This window comes from Arachis ipaensis, chromosome B6 (genome assembly GCF_059453495.1).
Source record: "Arachis ipaensis isolate K30076 ecotype BB chromosome B6, ASM5945349v1, whole genome shotgun sequence".
Classification (NCBI taxonomy): domain Eukaryota; kingdom Viridiplantae; phylum Streptophyta; class Magnoliopsida; order Fabales; family Fabaceae; genus Arachis; species Arachis ipaensis.
The window spans coordinates 1,197,988-1,217,131 of record NC_142441.1 but is presented as its reverse complement, the minus strand read 5'-3'; the positions used below and the strand labels follow the sequence as shown (position 1 = coordinate 1,217,131).

The 19,144-nt window shown below is 31.4% G+C and overlaps 1 protein-coding gene across 1 annotated transcript; it reads left to right on the top strand.

The window, feature by feature from the left end:
• Positions 1–10,114: 10,114 nt before the first annotated feature.
• LOC107645260 (HR-like lesion-inducing protein-like protein) lies at positions 10,115–12,737 on the top strand. Its single transcript, XM_088492021.1, has 5 exons — positions 10,115–10,325; positions 11,481–11,595; positions 11,851–11,940; positions 12,032–12,130; positions 12,274–12,737. Exons 1-5 carry the CDS (start codon positions 10,258–10,260, stop codon positions 12,373–12,375), a joined length of 474 nt encoding a protein of 157 aa, XP_088348147.1. The 5' UTR covers positions 10,115–10,257; the 3' UTR covers positions 12,376–12,737.
• The last annotated feature ends 6,407 nt before the right edge of the window (positions 12,738–19,144 follow it).

Below are 19,144 nucleotides of genomic sequence, written 5' to 3'. Positions count from 1 at the left end.
GTCCCACTAAGTGGCATGAATCAAACGACGTCATTGTGCTCTATTATGTGTCATGTCTACAGAGAGACCATTTACATTTAGATATCGTTTGACCACCTCATGGATGGTCTTCTTAGGTCTTCCTCTACCTTTCGCCCCTTGTCCATCTTCCATCTCATCCACCCTCCTGACTGAATGTTCTATCGGTCTTCTTCTCACATGTTCAAACCACCTAAGACGCGATTCAATCATCTTTTCCACAATGGGTACTACTCCAACTTCTCCCTTATATCTTCATTCCTTATTTTATCCAATCGCGTATGACCACTCATCCATCTCAACATCTTCATCTCTGCCACACTCAACTTATGTTCGTGCTCCCCTTTAGCTGCCCAACACTCCGTACCATAAAGCATAGCCGGTCTTATAGCGGTGCGATAGAATTTATCTTTAAGTTTTAAAGGCACTTTTTTGTCGCATATAAAACTAGATACACTCCGCCATTTTGACCACCCTGCTTGGATCCTATGATTTACATCCTGTTCAATCTCTCCATTATCCTGTATGATGCACCCAAGATACCTAAAACTTTTAACTTTTCGTATGGTGTTTTCTCCAATCTTCACCTCTATATTAGAGTTTTTCCTTCTCGAACTGAACTTACATTCCATATATTCCGTCTTGCTACGGCTTATGCGCAGACCATACACTTTTAAAGCTTCTCTCCATAACTCCAACTTCTTATTTAGGTCTTCCCTTGACTCTCCCATAAGGACGATATCATCGGCAAAAAGCATGCACCATGGCACAGGCTCATGGATGTGCTCTGTGAGTACTTCAAAGACTAATGTGAAAAGGTATGGACTTAAGGATGATCCCTGGTGTAATTCTATACCAATAGGAAATTCCTCTATCACACCACCTTGAGTCTTCACACTAGTTGTGGCCCCATCATACATGTCTTTAATTGCACGAATATATGCGATCCTTATCCTCCTCTTTTCTAAAACCTTCCATAAGACCTCCCTTGGTACCATATCATACGCTTTTTCCAAATCAATAAACACCATATGTAGATCCATTTTATTACTACGATACCTCTCCATCATCCTTCTTAAAAGGTATATCGCTTCAGTAGTAGATCTGCCTGGCATGAATCCAAATTGGTTCTCTGTTACGTGTGTCTCTTTTCTCAACCTCCGTTCTATCACCCTTTCCCATAACTTCATGGTATGACTCATAAGCTTGATCCCTCTATAGTTTCCGCAACTTTGTATATCCCCCTTATTCTTGTAGATAGGTACCAAGGTGCTCTTTCTCCACTCATCATACATCTTCTTTGACCTTAAAATTTCATTAAAAAGCTTGGTTAACCAGTTGATGCCTTTTTCTCCAAGACCCTTCCAAACCTCAATCGGGATATTATCAGGTCCTACTGCCCTGCCATTTTTCATCTGCTTTAGAGTCTCTTTTACCTCGAAGTCTCGAATTCTTCGATAGTAGTCAAAGTTTTGATCTTCTTCCCTTGTGCATAATCGACCAAGGCTCGGAAGAGTCTTATGTCCCTCATTAAATAACTCGTAGAAGTAGCTCTTCCACCTTTCCTTAATCTTCTCCTCTTGAGCCAACACCTCTCCATCCTTATCCTTTATGCACTTAACCTGATCCAAATCTCTCGTTCTTCTTTCACGGCTCTTTGCGATTCTATATATACCTTTTTCTCCTTCTTTTGTGCCCAAAGACTGGTAGAGACCCTCATATGCTCTTGTTCTTTCTTCACTTACAGCCACTTTTGTCTCTTTCTTAGCCGCTTTATATTTTTCCCAGTTATCTGCGTTGCGGCATAAAGACCACTCTTTAAAGCACTCCCTTTTTATCTTTATCTTTTCTTGTACACTGGCATTCTACCACCAGGACTCCTTGTCTCTTTGTCCTATTCCTTTAGATTCACCAAAGCTTTCTTTGGATGTTCTTCTAATAACTTCTGTCATTTCCCTCCACATCTCTTCCGCACTTCCATTTCCATCCCACTTTGCCTCTTCTCCTACCCGTCTTAGGAAGCTTCTTTGTTCCTCACCTTTCATCCGCCACCACCTCATCCTTGGGTTCTTCGTATAATATCATTTCCTCAACTTTTGCTCAACGCGGAAATCCATGACGAGCACCCTATGTTGTGTTGTCAAACTCTCTCCCGAGATAATTTTACAATTAATGCAAAATTTTCAGTCGACTCTCCTCAACGGGAAGAAGTCGATTTGAGATCTTGTCATGCCACTCTTATAGGTTATAAGATGTTCGTCTCTCTTTTTAAAACATGTATTTGCGATGAGAAGATCAAAGATTGAGGAAAAGTCCAAAATAGTTTTACCTTCGGCATTGATCACCCCGAAACCATGGCCTCTGTGAATACTCCCATATCCAGTCACTTCTCTACCAACATGGCCATTTAAATCTCCTCCTAAAAAAATCTTATCTCCCAAAGGAATATCTTGAACCAAACTCTCTAGATCCTCCCAAAACCTTATCTTGTGTTGTTCGTCCGAACCCACTTGCGGTGCATAGGCGCTAATCACATGGAAAGCACCTCCCTCCACCACAAGTTTGATAGAGATAATCCGATCTCCCACCCTCTTGACATCCACTATGTCTTTCTTCCACTGCTTATCCACAATTATTCCAACCCCATTCCTATTCTTCACCTTTCCTGTATACCAAAGTTTGAAGCCAGAAGTATTCAACTCCCTAACCTTCGCACCAACCCATTTTGTTTCTTGTAGGCACATAATGTTAATCTTCCTCCTTGTCATGGTGTCCACCACTTCCATGGACTTTCCTGTTAGAGTGCCTATGTTCCATGTCCAAAATTTCAACCTTCTGTCGCTCCGACCTTTACCTTTTACTTTGTGAACTAGCTTATTTACCCTTAACCGTTCACGAAAACGCGAGAACTCTTGCTCATTTAACACTACATCCGGGCACCGATGCAGCGGCTCTTGCTCATTTGACACCGTACTCGAGCCATACAGCGCGTTACTTCCGGGCAACGACCTAGCTTTAGCGCAATAATGTCTTTGATTCATGTCATGGGGTTCGACTATATTTTTATGTTGGTTGTCGAAGACCTAACACAACCCTCCTCCTTTATCTGGGTTTGGGACCGGCTATGTACCGCAAGTGTAACATAGGCGGAGTTGAGTTATAATCTTGTTAATCAAACATAATTATTTTTTTAAGAAAAAAGTTTTCTTTCCTAAAATGAATTATTTTGCAATTCTACCCAAACATACTCTTAATTAGATTTCATAGAATTCAAATATTGAAAAGACACAAAGACCCTCTTAATCATATTTGATAGAATGCTGAATGCACAGGGCAATAGAGGGGACAACTCTCTAGATTGCAATTTCCATGTTCTTTGCTCTTCTGTTTAGTGACTTCATCATTGTTTCTTTAATATTTACAATAACTATTTTTACATGAAACTCGATGCATAGTGATCAGACTGTACATACACAAGACAATTTTGATAAGTACGGAAAGGATAATGTCTAATATAGGCTAATTATGCATTCCTTGTTAAAAGAAATTAGTATTATAATTTGAGTTTAGGGTTTAATTAAGATAGTCAATGGCTTTGGGTAGCTGGCAACAAAGAATGAAATTATAACAGTGTTAAGAGCGGTGTTGGTAGAAAAAATGAAAAAGATATGAAAAGGGAGATTATAAATATATATATAAAGGTAAACAAGTTAAGTAATTTAAAAAAAATGGCTAAAATTGATAATATTAATTGATTGGAAGTTGGTTTCTTAATTGACGAGATTGATTTAAAAAAAAAAGGAAAAGTATATAAACTAACTCCAAATCAGCCAAAAATAAAATAACTTAATTAATTATAAATATAGTAATTAGTTTTATTTATTTATGATTTAAAATATTGGTTATTAAATGTTTTACCACATTCAAATTAGGAGAAAATACATTCAATGTCATTGTAATGTAAATCATGGAAACTAATTCAATTAGCTTCCGTTTTTTCACCCTCCTTCCATCTCCAAATGTCTAAAACATGATAAATTAAAAAATAGATTTAAAACTATTCAATTTACAAAGAAAAGAAACATTCTAATGCCTTACATAAGCACCATCCATATAGAAGATTTAGATTTTGGCTGATTTTTTAACATTGTCGAAAAAATAATAATCTGTGTTTTACCAACGAAATACTAACTTCTCATGGTTTGAGTTATATTATTGTTTTCGATCTGTTGGCTCCACCAATAACTTATCATATATATACATGTCATTAGTAGTATAATTTATATTAACCCATTGAAAACAAAAAATTATAAATATTTTAAACGTGCAATGAATGTTTTAGTAACTAGGCTCCTTATTATTATGAGTCCTTATTAATTAATTACTATATGGTCCACACGAAGACGTATTTACCATACCATGATAAAGAAGCATCGAATGATGAGAGTTGATTAGAATAATAATGAATCAATAATCGCAAAACGATGAAATAAGGATCAGCCAGCAGAGAAAGTTATAATTAGCTATCTTTGTATCTAGAGAAATTAAATGACGTAAGTGAAGTGACTTAGACACTATAAATGAGTAATTAAAAATGTATTAGATTCTCATAAATACAATATAACAAAGTGTAATTCGTTCTCATCAATAGAGTTTAGTTTTTCTGTTTATAGAAATTTTGAACCATTTTCACATGATATCAAGAGTAAGATTTGATCCATGACTTCATTATTCCTTAATTATATTTCCAAAAATTTTTTTGGTACCTATTATATTCTTGACAAAATAAATAAAATTTTCTAACAAATATAAACAATGAGGTGTAATTCTTTCTCATCAATAGAATTTAATTTTCTCTCATCCACTTTCAATTCTCTCTATTCTATTTACAAAAATATCTTGAACCATCTTCACATAATATGCAAATAAATAAGAGAAATTACAAGAAAAGCATCAATATTATTGGAGTAATTCAAAGATATATAATCTAGATGACTACTACGTATACTACATATAGTTTTTCTTATTTATTTCTTTTTTTTTTTCTATTCTCTATTAATATCTCTCATTCAATAGGATTATGATGAGGAAAAATAACTGATAACATGAAGATTTTTATCCATGTACAGTAGTCATTATTTATTGTGACAAAATAAAATAGTAGCTAACTTGTATTGAATGGTGTAGTAATTATTTTTGGTTTATTTGTAAACAAAACCGCTACATGCACACACTTTTAATTTATTATTACATATGCTATGAAATTTTATTAGGAGGTATTTGATAGCATAATAAACACAAAATGAATAGAAATATAATTAGAAGAGAGAAATTATATTATATTTGTATTTATCAGGCACACTCATGTTGCACATCAATGCAACTATATATTAAGTATGAATAATGATATGATGTTGTAACCAACTTGACCAGTCAAACTTAAACCGGCACCATGGTTCAATTATATGGGGCCACTGCACGTGTAAGGATGATTGCCACTGCTGCCAGGTAAGTATATATATACTATCTAGCCTTTGAATAATCTTCCTCTTATTCTCTTATCCTACTAGCTCTATCTCGAAGAATAGCTATTAAATTCCACATATACATATGTATGAATTTTTTGTTCTTATATATATATAGTTTGATAATGATTGCGACATATACATCTGCGAAAGGGTTTTTTTTTTTTTTTTTAAGATAGTAAGTTATATTTTATTAATTATTGAAAAATAAAATATAAAGATGTTTAAAAATAATAAGACAGTATAATAAAAGGTAAGAATTTTTTAAAATAAATATTGATTATATGTAGCATATATAATTAATAAGCTTTCAGTACTATTGAAGACGATAAATAAATCAAGTGTAGTTTGAAGAGGGGGCAGTTGTTCGAAGCCGAGCCTTGATATAGGGACGATGGTTTAATCCACATTAATTAGTTCAACTAATGAGGTACATACAAGAATAATAATTAGAGAGAAAACGAAATTTCATCAAAAGATTGATTTTTAGGGAAGTCCGATATTTTTCTTTTTTGTTGATAAGAGGATTGGTAATCACAGGTGTACAAATTAAAAAAGTGTTAGGGGTGAGTAAATTTTATGATTTATAACTATTAATTAATTATTATTAATATTTTTAATAGTGTAAAATTTCATCTAATAATATAAAATTATTTATTTTTCTTTTATTAATTAAGTACTAACCAAATTTTAATAAAAATACTAGCCTTCTAAACTTTCTTTACAAATTAAAGACAACCTGGACGGCTTAAATTAAAGATATCATTAGTCCAAGGCTCAAGTTAACCTAACTTGGACAAATCGTTGACATATTATATTATTATGATTATGTATGCGATAAATGACGAGGGCTTGGTCCTACCAATTTGTCAAGTGCCTCTCTGGTACCAAAAGAGGGAAAAAAAAATTGTCACATAGTTTTGTACCAATATTATTGCACAAATAAATTTATAGTTAAATAAAAGGAATATGAATCCAACAGCTGTAATTTAATTATATTTATTTTTAAAATTTTGATCCAGTTTTACTTATTATTTATTTTTTATAAGCATTAATACAACTTCTTATGTAAAATTGATAGAAAGTATAAAAAATCAGAATTAAAGAATTCCCAAGATTCTGTTAAAACACCAGAGTTTGTTAGCAAAACAGACTAAATGCCAAATGAGGAATTCTGTTTTGACAGTTAGAATGAACACTCATTCCCCTAAAAGTCATTTGTTAATTATCTAGATTGATAGGCTAATTAATTATGCAAATGGGTAAGTCGTTATTATGTTAAGAGAAAAATTTAAAACAGTCCGTGATAATTACCTCGAAAGACAATGAAGTTTTTGATAAAAAAATTCAATCTGTTTTCTGACAATTACTTCGAAAGGATAACGAGACATCTGTGTCAAAAAAAAGTTAATATTATTTTTTTGACATAGGGGCTAATCAGTCCCAAAAAATATCAGGAGCCGGATTTGATATTTTTTTTCTTAAAGACCTCGTTGTCCTTTCGAAATAATTGTCAGAGATCGAGTAGGGTATTCACTCTTACGTTAATTGCTTTGGGAACTTGTAAATTGTAAGAGACAAACCCAAAATAGCCCCTGACAATTATCTCAAAAGACAACGACACCTTTGACAAAAAAAAAAAACCTCAATTCGACCCTGACAATTACCTCGAAAGAATAACGAGTTCCCTGTGCCAAAAAAAATTAATGTTGTTTTTTTTATAGAGACTAATCAGCCCCAAAAAAATATCAGGGACCGATTTAAGTATTTTTTTTTTCGAAATCTCAGTGTCCTTTCGAGATAATTGTCAGAGATCAGATAGGATATTCACTCAAATTGTAATAATCTCTCTCAGCAGAGAGAAGACAAAATCTGTACACACGAGAAAACTCAAACTCAAGGGTCACGGGATCGCAATTATAGCTCTATTGACTATTAGTATTATGGCTACCATAACTAGCTCCATCTGTTTAGGACAAAATTGAAATATAAGCCCTTTGGATTTTGCTCACAATGCAAGTAAATAACTAAAAGTAATTATTATAATTATATCTCTCTAATTTCAACAATATTAAAACGTAAATATAACTCAAATAATTTAAAAAAGTAAATAAAAATATTTTCATTTCATCATTAATTATTAGTGTCATCATAACATAAAAGTATTATTACTAGATCTGCTCATAATATATATCAGATAGTTTATGTGTATATGGCTATGAGCAATTGTTAAAATTTCTAATGTTATTGAATTTTAAAACTCTCAATACTTTAAAGTCTACATAGAAAAAAAATATAATTTACTTCATTTTTATAATTCCAAATTTTTTAGTGAAAAAATCTTAATAATTTTATAGAGGATGAAAATTAAGAAAGTTGTATATGTACTGCATATAATCATATAATAATACTAACGGCTCTAAGATATTAATTTCACGTGAAGTCAATTTCACCTGAGTTTTTACATTCGGATAGTAAAAACTCAAGTGAAGTTGACTTGACGTAAAGTTAATACCTAAGAGCCATTAAATGATTTGACTGATTTGACTAAATTTTTATCTAACGGCTCTCAGATATCAACTTTGCCTGAGTTTTCACTTTCAGATAGTGAAAACTCAGGTGAAGTTGACTTGACGTGAAGTTGATACATGAGAACCGTTAAATAATTTGATTAATTTGATTAAATTTTTATCTAACAACTCTCAGATATTAATTTCACGTGAAGTCAAGTTCACCTGAATTTTGTTCGGATAGGCACTACACATTTTCTTTTTTGCTTCTTTATCGAAATTATGATTAGACGGAGACGGGTAATAATTGGCAAAGTAAATTACATGATGTAGATAGGCATGAGCAAAAACAAAAAGTGCACCATAATTAAAAGTAAGTAGCATGAGTATTACACGACAATTTACTTACTTTATGGTGGTTAACACATAATTCCTAATTTAAAAAAGATCTAATGACGTTAATTCTATCCCCTTTTTTTTTTGGTCAGATTATCCACTCTTAAAATGGAATTCTCTCTCCCCCACTCTATTTTTTTGAAGTGGATTGTTTTTTTTAATAAATTGAATAATTTTTAATTTTAGGTATTATATCATAAATTTATACACACTACTTACTTCTACACTCAACATTAAAATTTTTTTATTTATTATTTAATATTGTCAAAGTTCGAATCCAAATACTAACACATTAAAAAATATGTGCTATCTCAATTAGGCCTCAATTACATTGTGTGAGTTGTTTAATAACTAATACCTTAGCCTTTGGAAATTAGGATCATGATACAGGTATAAATATATGAATTAATGCACCTATACTATAAGTGTTTTTGGATCGTGTCTGATTTTTCAACCGGACCTAAGTTTTGTTTTTTTGTTTTTTGTCAGATACGGGTATAAATATAAGAATTAATGCACCTAAGTTTTGGATTTCCAGATTTTGGGCTTTATACCCTCTTCGATTCAAAAACAAAAGGGATCAAAATCCCCCAATTAAGACCCAAAAAAAAATGATGTGTTTTTCCTTTAGAAAAACGCAAACAAAAACTTCTTTCAACAGGAGGGATGATGCTCTCAGTAGGAAAGGAAACATAGAACTTTAGATCTGAACGTTTTGGATATTTTTTTTATTAGAAAATTTTAAAATAATTTTATAATAATTTTGGATGTTTGTTATTATTTTGTGTTAAATATTCTTTTAGATTTTAGATGTTTCTCATGATGATTTAAATTTATGTTCTCTACAAAAAAAAATTACTAATTGACCACAGTTAGTTGCATTCCTTAGTTGGTTTAGCTGAGTAGAATTGGTAAAAATTTACACTGTATTTAGAACAAAAGAAAATTAAAGGAAAGAAAATAGAAAGAATAAAAATGAATGCAAAATTTAGTTTTTCTTTGATTGGATGTGAAAAAAAATTGGATGAAAAGAAAAAAAAATTGACGTGGGACTCATGTTTTAATTTTTCACTTCATCTATGCGAAGAAAACTGAAGAAAATTTGTAAGTAAGCATAATATTACAAATTTATGCTTTGTGTTATATTAATATATTATAATTTGTATGTAATATAAATAAGGATATTAATGTAATTTTATTTAGGTATGATTTTCTCTTTTCTTATTTTTCCTTCCATCCAAACAAAGAAAATTTTCTTTCTACTTTTTTTTCTTTCATTTTCTTTTCATCCAAACAACACAACAAAAATTAACTTTTTTTTTCTATTTTTTTTCTCTCAATTTTTTTCCACCTTTTTTTTTTCTATCTATTTTCCATTTTACATTCAAACAAAGTCTTAGAAACCAATTCCATTGAGGCATTGACACTTAAAATTTAAGGGATTATTTATAGTGTTGATTTCTTCTTGAAAAAAAATAAAAAAGTGTCAGGGCATCGAAATTTTCAGCTAGCCGTCGATTATGTGGTAAAAAACATGAATGCAGCCCACTGGGCCAGTGGGCCAGGTCTCTCGATTCATCAATGAAGCCCATCGCCGCCTAAACGCTGAATGACTGCATCACGTGACAATTTTACCCCTCTTTAGTGAGCTAAGAAGACTAAAATACCCTTCTTCACCCTTTTGTTTTCAATTCTCGCTTCTCTCTCTCTCTTTCTCGCTCTGAGCCTCTGACCGGGAAAAGAAAAAGAAATCACTGCAGTTTCTTCTTCACACTCCGAGAACCCTATATTCTCTCTCTGCATTTCAAATGGCCTTCGCCTCTTTTCTTGGCAGAGTACTCTTCGCCTCCGTCTTCATACTCTCTGCTTATCAACAGTTAGTACTTCTCTTCCTCTCTTTCTTTGATTTGCATGTTTCTCATATTTTCTTTCCCATCAGTTTTCGCTCATTTTTAGGTGATTGCTGCAATTTTTCGGATTCTGGTTATTTATTATTTCTTTTCGTACTGATTTGGCTGTTGTCATACTTGCTCTTCATGGATCTGTTGTATCCGAGGTTTGAACTACTTGTTGAGCTAAACGATTGCCAGATCTGATTTTTCTGCCGTTTTGAGGCCTCAAATAGTTCCTTTCTTTCTAAAAAAATGTGGATTTTAAATAACTTAGGATCGAGCAATTTATCGGTTTTTCGAGTTAAGGCGTTTGCTGTGTCCGGATTTGTATGGATGCATTCGTTTCCTACAATTGTAGTAGCTGGATCTTCTATCTTTGGCTGGTTAAGTAATTGCAAAATTTTAATGAATGAACTTTGAGATTTTACAGTGTTTTAAATGTGTGGCATTAAATCATTAACATGAAGGCTCCTGTCAATCTAATCCATTTTTTTAGTATTCTTACTGGATTATTGTTTGCACGTGTAGTGTATTAATTGACAAGTAAGCTTGTTAAATGTTTAGTAGTTTGTGATATTAAAGGATGTAATCAATTTGCTGCTGCTGGTGTTCTTCTGGTTATTTATGTGTTATTGTAATTTGTAAAGCTGGGGAATTCAGGTGAAAAATGATGAACTTATTTTGTTTATGGAGCTTAACTTTTAATATGAAATTCATTCCCGAATAATCACCCCCTGAATTTTCAGTGATGGCGTAAAATTTTAATATAATTCTCAGCCCTTACTTGTTTATGTAGAGTTCAATAGTATGGTTATTTTTGGGATTGATGTGTAGTAGATTGGAGGAGACAAATAAATGAATTTCCGATTTCAGTTTCTAGAGGTCTCATTGTAGCCTTCTGATTGACGTGGAAGTTGGAACCATGGGACTGAGTTTTGTACTTTTCCGAGTTCACCTTACAAAGTTTGGCAGCGTACATTAGATAGCTTTATCACATTCTAGTTTTCACTTTACACATTAAATCAGAAACTGGAAGCTAAAATTAAAGGTTTCTTTCCCTTGGGCATTTTAAATCCGGGAGCAATCATTTTTTTTTGGCATTATTTGTTTACAATTTACTCTGTACCAAACTCATACAGATTTAATGAATATGGAGTTGATGGGGGACCTGCAGCAAAAGCACTCAGACCAAAGATTGATACCTTTATATATCGGGTGCAGTCTCAAGTTGGTATTCAACTTCCAGAAATTGATGTTAGTCTCTCTCTCTCTCTCCATTTGTCTTGTGAAAATTGAAATGTTGGAGGCAGGGGCAGGTTGTGCAGAAGTTGTGAAACATTAGAGTGGAAACTAATTGAATTTTCTCTCATTATTGTGATTATTATTTATTTAGCTTATCCTTTTTCCAAAATTTACCTGCATCTGTTCAAGTGCTCCTTTCTGCACTCATCAATACATTATGTTTTGTTCTGTTAAAACGTTTATTTATATAATTGATTTCTTGGACAGGTGAAATTTGTGGTTGCTGGGGCTATTGCTCTCAAGGGCCTTGGAGGGCTTCTCTTCATATTTGGTAGCTCTTTTGGAGCTTTCCTTCTGGTCTGTAATTTGACTTTTCTCCATGAAATTTGAAACTGGCTTTTATCTTATGTTCTTAGTTTTATAATCCAGGGCTCTTTTCTTTTTGCAGCTCCTGCACCAGTTGATTGCTACTCCTATTCAGTATGATTTCTACAATTATGAAAGCGAGGACAAAGAATTCACTCAACTTTTTGTCAAATTCACTCAGGTCAGAGCACTGGATTTGTGTGCATGTGATTAAAAAAAAAAATCAATTTGTTTTCATGTTGGAATGCCGAAGTTCAAGATGTAGCTGTAATATTGCTTTATTTATTGTTGCACTTGTTGATAAAATATAATTACTCCTTGCAGAATATGGCTCTCTCCGGTGCTTTGTTGTTTTTTATTGGGATGAAAAACTCTATGCCTAGAAGGCAACCCAAGAAGAAGGTTCCCAAAACAAAAACCTATTAGTGGCCTCTATTCGAAGATTTGGTTTGCAGGAGTACTCGACTAGGGTTACTCCCTAGTTCCTCATTATACCCATTCTTCGAATTTCCCATGATTTTGCTTGATGGTTGTATGATGTAGAACAACTCTTCCCGGGTTTTAGTATTTAAGCCTGTAACTTTTTAATGTATTATTTTTTTTTTCTTTTTTCATTCGTTGAGATTAGGAACTATACTTCAATTGCTAAACTTGCCTACCAAGAGGGAAAGAGAATTGAATCAGAGAAGCATGCCATTGTCCTTCGGTATTGCAACCTTGATTTATACTCCTCAAAGTCTGGGATTTAAAGTTGCCATTGAATGAAACTAGATTTCTTCACGACGCCACATGGATTTGTATTCGCCGTTTTGACTTGTTTGATTCTGTCGAGGCAGTCTAGCGTACTAAAGAGAGTAATCAAATACGGTGATTTGTTTACTTGATTTTGATTGCAGTATATTCATGATGAGTAATTCTAAGATATCTTTTGCTATTTTAATTTTTGGTAAATGCTTAAATTGGTCTTTACATTACTTTTTGTCTTCACACACCCTTAGACCATCTCCAGTAGGGAACTCATCCCAATTCCTGTTTATGTCCCACCTGTCATAAAAAGTAATTCCACATCAGCTTTTGCGTCATAAACAGTAAATAGGAACTCAAAGCATCTCTCTCTTCTCCATTAGGAGGAACTAACTTTAGTCCTTGTTGTGGTTCCACTTAATTAATTAATTAAAATACTTAAAATTAATATAATTAATTTTTTTTAATAATGTAATTTAAATATTTAAATTTAAAAATAATTCACTATTAAAAGAAATTAATATTAAATAAATTTATATATAACAACAATAAACAAAATATAATTCGAGATTACACAAATTTGTAAAATTACTTAATACAAAAAAAAAACATAATTAAATTCTATAGTTGACGACAAGCATTGTGAAATTGCCATATGTGTTCAATCAAGTCCTCTTTCAATTGTCTATACTGCCTCCTATTTTGAAGTATTATAATTACTTATATTAATTTAATTACTTATATTAATTATGATTTAAATAATTAATATAAATTATTAATCAAATAGAGTTATAATTAATTATTATAATTATTAATAAATTAAATATAATTTAATTATTTGATATAATTTTTTAGATAACTAAATTAAATACTTAAATCACATTTAATTTATAATAATTATAATATTTAATTATATACATAAGGTTAAATAAGTTAGTATCTAATAAGATTAATACCAACCTTTTATTCACAACATATTCTATAACATTATTAGTTGTTATATTATTACGATATTATTTAATTTTTTTTTAAATTAAGTGCCACATGTTAAAATTTTATTGCTTACCATGAAAACAAAGCAAGGCCCTGCTCAGAGGGACTTACTTGCTTTAAAATACGTGCGGGGACTCGTATTTATATTACTCCAATGGCAGGGCTTCAACTTTTGTCAGAACGGGTCCTTCATTGGATTGCCGTTGGAGATGCTCTTAGACCCTTACCAATGAGATTGATAAGTTCTATCGCAAACATCGTTCTGTTGACTCCCCATTAGTTCGGGTCTAAATGGCGTAAAAAGGTAAATGAGTTGGGGACTTAATTTCAGTTAAAAAAAAATTGAGGAGATTATTTTAATTTGAATAATGCTACACATCTAAGTTTTCTTGTTAATTTAATTAAGTTCAACCAAGTTGATTTAACATAACAAATATCAGACTAATATTATTCTAAGTCTTGTTATTTAATTTAGTTAAACTTGGTTCATAAAAAGACTTAGATATGGAGCATTATTCTTTGATTCTCACATGTAAATTTCATGTCTACTATTTTCTTGTCGTGTCTATTGCATTGCTATCATATCGACTATACTTTATGGTACATCATGTTGGGCAGCTAAAAGGGAGCATGAACATAAGTTAAGTACGACAGAAATGAAAATGTTGAGATGGACGAGTGGTCATACGCGTTTGGATAGAATAAGGAATAAAGATATAAGAGAGAGAGAGTTGGAGTAACACCTATTGTAGAACAGATGGTTGAATCGCGTCTCGTGATTTGGACATGTGAAAAGAAGACCGATAGAGCATCCAGTCAGGAGGGTGGATGAGATGGAAGATGGAGAAATGGTGAAAGGCAGAGGAAGACCTAAAAAGACCATCCATGATGTGGTCAAATGAGATCTATATGTAAACGGTCTATTTGGGACATAATACATGATAGAATTCAATGACATCGTTTGATCCATATAATCGACCCCACTTAGTGGGACAAAACTTTGTTGTTGTTGTTATTTTAATTTATTTGCAAGTTATCTAGTTATTTTTTTTCTATTTATATTGGAAACTTTTATATCAAAAACAAAAATGCTATGAGTATAATAAAAATCAGTCATTCTATATTTGTATAAAAATTCATATGTTATTTAATTTATTTTCGATATATATTTATATTTCAATATCTATACATAATACAAAAATAATTTGGGGCTGATTTTTTATTTACATGTAATATAGTTTATCAAAATAATAGCGATAAAAATGACTAATGTACATGAACCTAAGACAGTCCTTAACTCACTCAACCAACATCCCTATTTGGGTTGGGTCTTTTGTGTACCACTTAGCCCAATAAAAGAGCTTTTACTCTTCTTGGTAGATAGGGATGAAAATGGATCGAGTCAAATCTTGGTTTAGGCTTAAAAAAGCCTAACCTATATTATATATATATGACCCAAGTCTAGGTCTGTTATTTCTCATAGAATTTTTTTTTAAAATTTGAGTCTAATGTATTTAAAAGTTCGACAAGCTATTTAAAAAGCTCATCATCTTTCTCCTCCACAGTCCTTACCATCATCATCTTCTTCTTCTTCTTTTATTTGATTTTTTTTCTCAGCCTTTTTCTTCTTCCACCTCTTTCATTATCAACACTATCATCATCATCTTTTTTTTTGTTCAATATTACACAATTAATTTAATAATATCAAAAGTGATACAAGAATTTTTAGTGAATGACACAAGAAATTTGTTTAAAAACTTTTATAATTATTTTTATCGAACAGATTGATTATTTAATCATTTTAAATTAAATTTTTAATATACATGTTAAATAAATAAGTCCTTAACCAATTTTATTATTGAACAATTAGGTTTCAAAAAATATCACAATATAATTTATTTTCCTTTAAAATGATTGAATGATCAATTTGTCCGACGAAAAAAAAAAATTCAAAAACTCAGAGAAAAAAAAATTATTCGATACTAAAGTATCTGATCTATAATTATTTGAGGATGAATTTGGATGTTTATTTTAGTACATAGATTATTGAATATTAATGTAAAAACAAAAATTTCCTGGTTTGAAGGGCATCTAAGAGTTTCTTAGATTTAACAACTTATTATTCAAGATGTGGCTCTTCATTCTTCCTATAATCACAAGGGAGAAAATACCACATGCATCAATTAGTGGCAACAATAATGAAAGACTGCGTGTCAAAGTCAAACATTTTACATAGCATGGTATCATGGACGACATAACTAACCAAAGTTCAGAACCCTAGAACAGTAGTAGTGTGTATATATATATATATAGAGAGAGAGAGAGAGTTATTTCATCAACATCTAGAAGTGAGTATTTGATCCATGAGATACAAAACAAATTCTAATAAGAGTTTAAAGTTGAAAAAAGAGTAATATTAAAATGTAAAATTTCATTGGGATATTTTTTATACGGAAAAGTACGAGGAACCAATGAAATATTTGTATAATGTAGGTTTAGGGAATATTAGAGATATAATTATTATATGAAAAAGTACGAGGAGCCAATGGAATATTTGTACAATATGTACAATAGAGGTTTAGGAAATATTAGAGATATAATCATTAGTGTTACATTTTCCCATCAGTTGAAGCTTTTGGAATGAGTGGTATCATGACATGAAATTTGGATTATCTAAAGTTTGAATTTCACTTTAGAAAGTAAAGTCTAAAGTATGATCTTCTACCTTTGAATAGTTTCTCTTTTATATTTATTATGGGTCCCACCTATGAAATCAATGGTGAGAGATCACACTTTATTCTCTAAAGTGAAATTCAAACTTTAGAGGATCCAAATCCCATGACATGGTATTAAAGCTCTAGATCCAAAAGGTCAAGAGTTCGATCATTGGTGAATCCAAAAATCAGTTTAAACTTTTGGGAAGATATTTATTATCCCTAGTACTCGGATGATTATTCTAGATAGTATGAGAACTCTTATTATATATAACCAATAGGTAATAGAGATACAAAATGAGAAAGTCTAGGGGACCAGCAATTTTTGTGTTTTGTAGTCAGCACTTAACCATAAAAAAAAGTGAGTGATCTCCTACCATTGAATGTAATCTCACACCATTAAAAACACTATTGATATTGATGGTTACAAAATACAAAAGTTGCTGACCCTCTAGCACTCCTCGTACAAAATTTATTTTATCCTAAAAATAGAAATCCAAACTATAACATAAAAGTGGTAAAAGCCGGTGTTGTTATGTCAACACAAATTACCTTTGAATAATTGAGATTTTTTGTTATTGGTTTGAACTAACACCAACCATTTGGCCACTTATTTTGGGGATCCAACCTCAACATGGGAATCCTCCACAAGCTGAATCTCCTCTTAGTATTCCAACCCAACGTAACAGTCCTCTCTTTCTTCCACTGAAACAGCAGAGGCAGCTTCTTGAATAGGAGCCTTACTCGGCCCCTCTTACACGACCTCTTGCTTGGCTCATAATCTGATGCACTTATCTGAGACGAGTAAGAGTAGGGGTAGTTGCTGCTATGGAGGTAGTGGCTTTGTTCCTCCTCCTCCTCATGGTAATAATAATCATCAGGGTAGGTGAAGATGCCATCAACAGTGCGGGTGTTGTTCAGTCTGGTGTACTTTTGTTCAAGTGATTCCTTTGGCACGTTCCTTGCTAGCAATGGAGACGCACCACCCCAATTGTTGTTTATGCCCAACGAAGAAGGGTGTTGTGGTGTTCTGAATTCTACTATCATCAATTCTTCACTCTCTATCTTCCCCATAATAATTAATTATTCACTTACTTGTTACTATATCCTTCTTATTCTTATATCTTCTCATCATCATGGGTCCTTTTCAGATTTGTGAATTCCTATATATGCCCGCCACATTCATATACATGACAAAAATGAGAATTTTTCTCTTTTTTTTTTTCCTACAATATCTGAATTCTATTTAAAGATCTTTAGCGCTAGTCGATAAGTTGTAAGGAGTGGATTCTTTCCGGTGAGAAAAAATTAGATGGTATCGAGTGTTCAATCTAATCATTTATTGTTCTTTCTTATTTATTTCTGGTCCCACTCATAAAAATTAAAGGTAAGAGATCACACTGTATTCTATCAATTGTTAAAAAAACTGGAGAAGATCCTTTATATATACAGGAAGTAAAATTTAAATTCCTAACTCTTATTCAAGCATACGATTTAAATGATTTGGACACTCGACCAATAATCCAAATTAGTTAGATGAGAATTTCTCTGCAACTCATTTGTTTCGTATGCATTCTTATTATATTGAAACAAAAGATAGTTTCATTAATTAGTGTCCATAAAAAGCTTAAAATTCAATAATTACCACTCTACAACTATGATCCACAGGCATTGATACAAACACAAACATGAGAACGTATAAATTAATTTTAAATTTTCGTTAAAATACAAAAAACACAAAGTATATATAAAAAAATTAAGGATAAGTAATTTTAATTTATATTGACTAGTACTTTTAGCTAATAATCTAATATCTTTTAGTCTAGTGACTAAGAGTAAAAATAGACCGAACCAAGTCGAGCTTAGCTTTGATTTTAATGAATTTGACCCATGCTGTAAATAGATAGCTCAAATCTAGGCATGTTACTTTTAATAAAACGAGTCGAGTCGAGCCACAAACCTCCCATCAGCTAGCCTAGTCTAGCCCATTTCCACCTCTGCAGCAACCTAACACCGTACTTTTAGTTATTAATATTTTTAAATCGACTGTTAGTCAAAAATAATAAATTATACTGATTCTATAATATTATTCTATCTAAAATTAAATATAAATTTTTTTTTAATAAAATATGATAATATATAAATATTATCTTTATATTAAAATACAAAATAACTTTTTTATGTCCTTTTAAATTAAATAGAGCATTTTAAATAAATTTTTGTATTAATAATTAGTCCAACTAAAGAAACCAATTATATTTATCATTTAGTATCAATTAATTTTTTTTAATTGTTTTTAATATCCATTAATATTCAAATGAGTATATAAAATTAAACCACATACATAACCGAAGAACATTTAATATACTGCTAAAAAGAACGTCCAAAAGAGCGAAATAATATATCCAAAAACCGGAAATGCTTTTGAAAATCATAAGAGAAATGGGTAATATGTGTTTGAAAATGAAGAGAGATCTTGATAAGTATAATGAAGAAAAAGGTAGGTAGAGAAAGTCTTTCTTTAAAACTAAAATAAAGTTAATTGAAGCTGATTATAAAAAAATGGACTTTTTGTATTTTTTTTTAATAATGTGATGCATACTGTTAAAATTAGACATGCTTATACGTAACATATTTTAATGTGTAAGCATATTTAAAGAAATATTTTTTATATTTTTATTATAACATAGTTAGATATAAAAAATAAACGTATCAGATAAGTATAGTATTCAAAATATATTCAT